The sequence below is a fragment of the Myotis lucifugus genome, unplaced genomic scaffold, assembly GCF_000147115.1.
Source record: "Myotis lucifugus unplaced genomic scaffold, Myoluc2.0 scaffold_7353, whole genome shotgun sequence".
NCBI lineage: Eukaryota > Metazoa > Chordata > Mammalia > Chiroptera > Vespertilionidae > Myotis > Myotis lucifugus.
The window spans coordinates 1-7,745 of record NW_005878401.1 but is presented as its reverse complement, the minus strand read 5'-3'; the positions used below and the strand labels follow the sequence as shown (position 1 = coordinate 7,745).

Here is a 7,745-nt window from a genome sequence, read left to right as displayed (position 1 = left end):
ACCAGGAGCCCCATTAGGATAAGACCTTGTCTCTCTGCCAAGTTCAAGGTCGACCCGTGAACTCCCGCCGCTGGGCTCAGGGCGCCCCATCTGGCTGACCCACTGCAGTCCTAAGTCTGGTGATGTCTGAACCGTGAGGTTGGGGCGCTGGCAAGACGCCTGTCAGGGCTCCAGTCGCCCCCGAGGCCCAGCGGGTGGGAAGCACCAGGGATGCGGGTAGGACTCCCTCCCACAAGTTCTAAGGCTGTGATCCCTTGGCTGTGAGGTGGGGCCAGAGGGCCCTGTGGGGGAAGCGACTCTCCAGCCCCAGCCCCCCTGCCCCAGCACCGCCCTCTACCAGACCCCAGGCCAGCGGTGGAGCCTGCGGGGGCGGGGGAGGAGGTTTGCGGGGGGGCACACTGGTGTTTCCACGAAGATGGTAACAAAGGGAGAGTCCTCCAGGGCCCTCCTCCCTGCCCTGGGTCCCGCCCCACTCACCGGTCAGGCCCAGGGTGGACGCGGGGCCCACGCGCCGCCCCCCGTGCAGGCCGTACAGGTGCATCTTGTACTTGCGCCCCGGCTCCAGGCCCCGCACGGTGACCTCGCTCTCCTCACCCCCGACACGCACCACCTGGGGCCGCCCGTCCCTGTCCTTGTACTGGACGGTGAAGGCGTCGAAGTGGCCCCGGGGGACGGTCCAGGACAGGCTCAGCGAGTCCGGGGAGGATCCCGTCACCGTCAGCTCCCCCAGCAGGGGCTCCTCGGGGGGCTCGGGGGCCTCCGTGCTGGGTTCTGCGGGGCTGGGGGTCTCCTCCTCTGCAGCTGAGAAGCACAGACACAGGGCGGGTGAGGCAGGCTCCATGGAGATGTGCGGGTCTCCTCCCGAGCCCCGGTCACTTCAGGGAGCCCCTCGGGGCAGCCTCACTGACATGCCCAGAGCCTGGGGTCGGCTGTGGCCGCAGCCCCCGCACAGCCCAGGGGCCCTTCTCTGCCCAGGGCCCCGCTGGTGCTCAGGGAGCCCAGGGGAGGCACAAGGGCACCACGGCTCAGCCTCGAGCAGAGGGGCCCCTGCACCCCCTCAGCCATCACGAGTGTCATCTCCCGCAGGTCCCACCGGGGCTCCCACCACCCACTCACCTGTCACCCCGGTGGCAGAGGCGGGGCCCTGGCGCTGGCCGTCGTGGAAGCCATACAGGTGCATCTTGTACTTGTGGTCCGGCTCCAGGCCCGAGATGGTGACCCCGTCCTTGTGTCCCGGCACCCGGACCGCCTTGGGCTGCCCGTCCCCGTTCTTGTACTGGACCAGGAAGTGGTCAAACTGGCCCTGGGGGACGGTCCAGGACAGGCTCAGCGAGTCCGGGGAGGATCCCGTCACCGTCAGCTCCCCCAGCAGGGGCTTCACGGGAGGCTCAGGGGTCGTGGTAGGAGGTTCTGATGGTTCCTCCTCCTCTTCCCTTGGGGCTGAAGAGACCGGGAGAGGAGAAGCACCTGAGAGAGGGCGGGTCCCGGGCCCCTGCTCTCCTGGGCCTCTCCTGCTGTGTGCAGGACGCAGGGTGGGCCGCTCCTGTCGCTCACCTGTCAGGGCCTGGACCTGGATGGGACCCAGGCGCTGCGGGCCCCGGACAGCGTACACCTTCACCAGGTAGCTGTGGTTGGGTTCCAGGCCCGAGAGGGTGATGTCATTCTGGTCGCCCCCTAAACTGACAACTTGGAGTTGCCCATCCTGGTCTGTGTACTGGACCTCGAAAGAGTCCGGTTCCCCCTCCGTGACCGTCCAGGACAGGTGCAGGGTGTGCGGGGTGGCCTCGGCCACGGTCAGCTCCCCGAGCTGGAGCTCTGACTCTGAAGGGCTTGGGGCTGTGGTCTCAGCTCCGTTGTCCTCCCTGGGGGCTGGTTCAGAGACACAGATAGAGGCGGGTGATGGGTCTGTCGCCGCCCCAGCTCCAAGGGGAGGGCAGGGGTGGAGGTAAGTGGTGACCAAGAGGGCCTATATTGCTACGCAGTGAGGCCTTTCAAATGCATGATGCTAAATGCAAGAAGCTAAACACAAAAGACTGTGTCGTGGGATCCTGCAAATGAAATCTCCAAAAGGCATAATGTGGCCGCAGCCGTGGGGCCCGAGGCTGGGCTAGCGGCACTGACTGCCAGGGGGCAGCAGCCTTAGGTTCAGAGAAATGTTTTACAGCTCAGTTGTGGTAATGCTTTGGCCCAAACTTATTGACTTATTCCCTTTAAGTGGGTGAACTTTACTGTATGTAAATTTATCCCTTTCCCCAAATAAAGGGATGTAGACAGTTCAGACATGGCGAGGCTGGGAGAGGGGGAGAGCCTGGAGGGGGCGGGACGGTCTGTTCGGCAGCCACACTCACCTGTCACAGCGAAGGCCGAGAGGGGCCCCACGCGCCTGCCCTGGTGCAGCCCGTAGAGCAGCAGCTTGTACCTGCGGGCGGCGTCCAGGCCCCAGACCCTGGCCTCCCTGAGGCTGCCCTCCACAGGCAGCACCTGGGGCCGCCCCTCCCTGTCCTTGTACTGGACCACGAAGGAGTCAAACTGGCCCTCGGGGACAGTCCATGCGAGGCCCACGGAGTCCGGTGTCACGCTGGTCACCTGCAGCTCCGCCCCCAGACGGGGCTTTGGGGGGCGCTTTGTTCCAGCGACACTCGCAGCGCTCTGCGCCTCTGAGAGGGAGACACGGAGGAGCCGGCTGAGGCATCGGGAAGGCTGGATGACCTCGAAGGGCAGGAGCGAGAGGCCCGGAGACTGGCTCTGCCAGGGCTGGTGCCATGGGCTTAGGCCAGGAGAGGGCGGGACCGATCCCAGCCCCAGCGGCTGGGACCAGGTCACAGCGGGGAAGGCAGCAGCAGGAGGAGCAGCGGCAGCCCGGCCTGCAGGGAGCCAGCCACCTTCCCGGCCGCCAGGGCAGCGGCAGCCGCCTCACCTGTGGTGCCGTCCGCGCTGAGGGGGCCGTGGCGTCTCTTGCCCAGGAGGCCGTAGAGGAGAAATCTGTACGTGCGGCCGCTGTCCAGGGGGGTGATGGTGACCGAGCGCTCGTGGCCCCCCACAGGCACCATCCGGGGCCCGTCCCTGTCCTTGAACTGGACCACGAAGGAGTCGAAGTGGCCCTCGGGGACCGTCCAGGAGAGGCGCAGGGAGTCCGGGGTGGGCTCCGTCACCCACAGCTCCCCGAGGCGGGGCGGGGCCTGCGGGCTGGCGTCACCGTGGGCAGCTGGCAGAGAGGACGGTTCTGCGTTTATGTTCCAGAGTGACTCCTTCAGGCCTCTCATGGAGTGCAAACCCAGAACTGCCCAGATGAGCAGTGCGTCCCTCACCTCTCACCTCCCCCCACACCATCCCGCTGCCTGCGCCTCTGCCCACTTGCGCCAGGAGGGGCTCTGTCCCCAGGCAGCTCTGGGCAAGGGCCCCCGATGCTGCCCTCTGACTCCTCGTGCTGCCCGGCTCTTCCCACTGATCAGACTGGCAGGCATGGCGTTTCTCTCCTCTGACCAAGGAGCCGCTCTCGCGGATTTGCCTGGCCTCTGGGGACATCAAAGGGCCCAGGACCCCTGACGGGGGGCGGGGTGCACAATGTGAGGATGGAGGTGACCCTCACAGGCCCTGGTGGAGGGGCTGCCCTGAGTGAGGGTTGGGGAGAAGACGGGGAGCTCAGACAGGGGACCGATCTGTGTGTCAGCAGGAAGCCACCCTGAGGCCTGGGAGGAGCTGGCGTGCTGCCTCACAGATGGCAAGGACGCTGACCACGTTGTTGCTACTGGAGTTTTCTGGCAACAGAGAGCCCCTGGGGCAAGGGGGGCCCAGACCGAACCCAGGAAAGGGGCAGCCAGGCCGCCAGCCCTGGGCTCCTGGGGTCCCGTCTCCAGGCTCCGAGAGGAGGCCAGGGGAGGACAGAGGTCCTGGGGGCAGATATGGGACCCATGGGCCTGAGCCAACAGGGCGAGAACTCGGGTGAGAGTCGGAGGGGAGATGGCCAGACCCCCGGGCTGAGGCCCCCGGGCAGGGAGGCGGGGCTCTGCTCCTTTCTCCCCTCCCAGCACCTGTCCCAGGCCCCACGTCCTGGAGGGGGTTAGGGCCTCCCCTTCACAGGCGTAGGGTTGTGAGAAGATGGGAAGTCTGCCCGGCTGTCAGGGGCCTGGGGGGTGGGGGGCTTGTCCAGTGAAACAGGAGCACAAAGCGGGGCCTGGCGGCAGGACAGGAGACCAGGCGGGTGAAGAGGGGCCTCAGCTAGTTTCAGGGGGTCCCTCTCACCTGTCTTTGCCTCCACAGAAACGGGGCTGCGTCGTTTCCCTTCCTGGATCCCAAAGAGCAGGAACCTGTACTTCCTGTTGGGCTCCAGGCCGGGGACAGTGACCGCGCGCTGGTCTGCGGCCACAGGCACCACCCGGGGCTGCCCGTCCCTGTCCTTGTACTGGACCACGAAGGAGTCGAATTCACCCGCAGGAACCGTCCACGAGAGGCCCACGGAGCTCGGGGTCACATCTGTCACCGTCAGCTCCCCCAGGCGCGGCTCCTGGGGGGACTCTGTGGCTGGAGCTGGTGGGAGGGGCGCTGGGTGGGGGAGGACAGAGAACAGGGCTGAGCGCTCTGAGGGACAACTGCCCCCCAGGGCTCCGGGCTCCCAGGGCCAGGGAGGGGCCTGCGGTGGGAATCAGCCACCGCTGCACCGTGGCTGCCTCTATCTGAGCGGTGCATTTCCTTCCGGCGGACACAGGAAGCAGCCACGGTGGCGACAAAACGGGGCCGCGTGCTGACCTGAGGAGCTCATGGTGGGTGGTCTTATCCTAGTCAGTCTCTCCCCTGACTAAGTCCATCTGCACCTTAACTGAGCCGTCTATTGTCCTTCTGCATCTAGGATAACACAGCCGATAAACGTGCCTTCACGGTCACAAAGCAATGTCCCTGCTTCCTTTGGACCCCTCGTAGCACAGCCACCGCACCAGAGCGGACCCACACTGCCACTGTTCTGTGCTCATCGATGACTGCTAACTGTCTGCACCACCTGAGTGAAAGCAGCATGTGTCTATCATTTCACTCCCTATCCAATCCCAGAGGTGTCCCCCATTCGCTTTCCCCGCCCCCTCACCTAGCACCAGTGGATTTCATGTCGCCCACTTACGGCTTCTCTTTTGATCGTAATGTATAAAGCAGGGTGCAGAAGTGCCATTTTCAGGGGCATTTTCTCAATTCATTGAGATTCTGCTTCCCAGCAATTGTCATCTGTTTGGTTCTGATAAACTCACAAAAATTCTCAACAGGTTTGAACATTTCTTACATGGACAATGGTGGTCCAGCAGCACCTGTGACTGTCTTCACATCACCTTAGAGTTACTGCCCAACCACGGGTTACGCGCGTCAGCACGTCTACAGGTGCCCAAGCCTTCTTATTTAACGGGCGGGTAAAGAAGTCCCTGCACTCCGAAACCTTACATTTGAATTTAAAAACATTTTGATAACTGTATATTGACATCGTTTTCCTTTGTAATTCCATGCATCTTATTTTACAGTTTTTACTTTTATTTCTTAATCCTCACCTGAGGATATGTTTTCCATTTATGAGAGAGAGAGAGAGAGAGAGAGAGAGAGAGAGAGAGAGAGAGAGAGAGAAAGAGAGAGAGGAAGGGAGAGGGAGAGAGAAACATTGATGTGAGAGAGAAACATTGATTGGCTGCCTCCTGCTTGCACCCAACGAGGGATCGAACTCACAGCCTGGGCATGTGCCCTGACTAGGAATCAAATCCACAACCCTGCGGTGCACAGGATGCCGCCAACCAGCAGAGCCACACCGGCAAGGGCTTATTTTACGGTGTTTTTAAATATATATTCTTATTGCTTTCAGAGAGGAAGGAAGGAGAGAGAGTTAGAAACATCAATGATGAGAGAGAATCATTGATCAGCTGCCTCCTGCACACCCCACACTGGGGATTGAGCCTGCAACCTGGGCATATGCCCTTGACCTGAATCGAACCCAGGACCCTTCAGTCCGCAGGCCGACGCTCTATCCACTGAGCAACACTGGCTAGGGCTATTTTACGGTTTTTAAAACAGTGCACACACATTGCAGACACCCTGGCACACACATGGTGGAAACCAGTCCAGGAAGTCATGAGGGCAGGAAGGCCTGGGCGCCAAGCATAGGGGCCACTTCTAGAGGGGCTGGGGGGGGGTGTCCACTTGAATCCTGTCCACTTCCTGCGACAGGATTCAGGGGTGACTGCCACTTAACCCCAACAAAGTGGGCGGCAGCGGAGGTGGCAGCCATGTCCAAATCACAAAGGGCGTGCGGAGAGCGTGGAGGACCCTGTTAGACTCAGAGAGGGAGAGGGGCATCTGCCCTGGAAGTGGGGCAGGTGAGAGGGAGACAGGCCAAGGGTCTCTGGGGGGGGGGGGGGGGGCAAGGTCCAGCCTGCAGAGGGAGGCGGGGGCAGGACCTGAGAGAGATGGTGTGGGGGCTCTGGAAAGCCATGGCTGGGGCCTGCCTGGCCCTCACTCACCTGTCACAGCTCCCACAGAGAGCGGGCCCAGGCGCTGCCCGCCGTGGAGGCCATAGACGAGCATCCTGTATCCGCGAGCGGGCTCCAGGCCGGGGACGGTGGCCTCACGCTGGTCTGCGGCCACAGGCACCACCTGGAGCTGCCCATCGCTGTCCTCGTACTGGACCATGAAGGAGTCAAACTGGCCCTCGGGGACGGTCCACGCGAGGCCCACAGAGTGGGGGGTCACACCGGTCACAGTCAGCTCCCCCAGGCGCGGCCCCATGGGCGGCTCGGTGGCTGCAGGAGCGGCTCCCGGTGGTGGAGCTGAGAGAGTGGAGGCAGCTGTTAGGAAAGCCCTCCTCCCCTGGGTGGTGACCACGTCCACTGTCCTCATGGTGCCCGCGAGGTGGTCGGACATCAAACTCTGATGGGCCCAGAGCCCTTCCCTCATTCTTCCAGGCCCTGGGGCTTTGGGGGGCTGCCAGCCATCACTGAGACCTGGGAGAGCGGCCTTAGTGGCCCTGCCGCCTGGACTGTTTGCTCAGCACACTCAGCCGTCCACACCGAGCCCAGCCCCCTCAGCTGCTGCCCCTCGGCCTGCCCACCGCACCTCCAACCCCGCCAGGCCCAGGAGCAAGTCCTGGGGGCACTACCTGGGGAAGCTGCTGCTGCCCACCCACTCCACCGCCTTCGCCAGGCAGCGCCAGCTCTCACGGACCACTGGACCGTCCCCGAGATGGCCTGCCTCGCCCTCACCCTCCGCTGCTCCCACTGTTAGCAGGCGGTCAGAGGTGCCCATCTCATCCAGAGCAAAGCCACGCCCTGACGGCGGCCTCCAGGCTGCACATCCACCTCGCACCCCCCCAATTCCGGAACATTCCTCGCCGGTCCTTCCCTCTGCCCCGAGTGCTGTCTCCAAGGGCCTGGGTGGCATGTGCTCGTCCTCCTTCCTCAGCTGGGCCCTTCCCACTACCTTCCCATCACTTCGCCTTCCTGGGCCCCGGCTGGGTTCCCTGCGAATGTTCATGTGGCAGCGCTGGACGGGCCTGTGCCCGGGTTCGGTCTCCCCCCGCTGGCACGGACTCAGCAGCAGGGAGCCCTGGCTGTGCCCCCGCACCAGTGGTGTCACCACACGTTGGGCTAAGGTTAACGCGTGGTGGATCGGCAACCGGATGAACCAGGGAGGTCGGGGTTCGATCCCCCGTAAAACGGGAAGGGGGCAGCCAATCCATGATTCTCTCTTCCTCACTGAATGGTTTCTATCCCCTCCCTCCCTCC

At 63.4% G+C, this 7,745-nt stretch overlaps 1 protein-coding gene across 1 annotated transcript; it reads right to left on the bottom strand.

Annotated features, from left to right (window-relative positions):
* Positions 1-337: 337 nt before the first annotated feature.
* Positions 338-6,900, bottom strand: LOC102433577 (tenascin-X-like; the record flags this gene model as incomplete). The annotated part of the gene is made up of 7 exons (XM_006109242.3): positions 6,486-6,900; positions 4,243-4,542; positions 2,918-3,205; positions 2,349-2,657; positions 1,555-1,869; positions 1,117-1,440; positions 338-801 (listed from the first exon to the last, which is right to left on the bottom strand). Coding segments are annotated over exons 1-7 (2,400 nt in total), but the record flags the coding sequence as incomplete, so codon positions are not given.
* Positions 6,901-7,745: the final 845 nt, after the last annotated feature.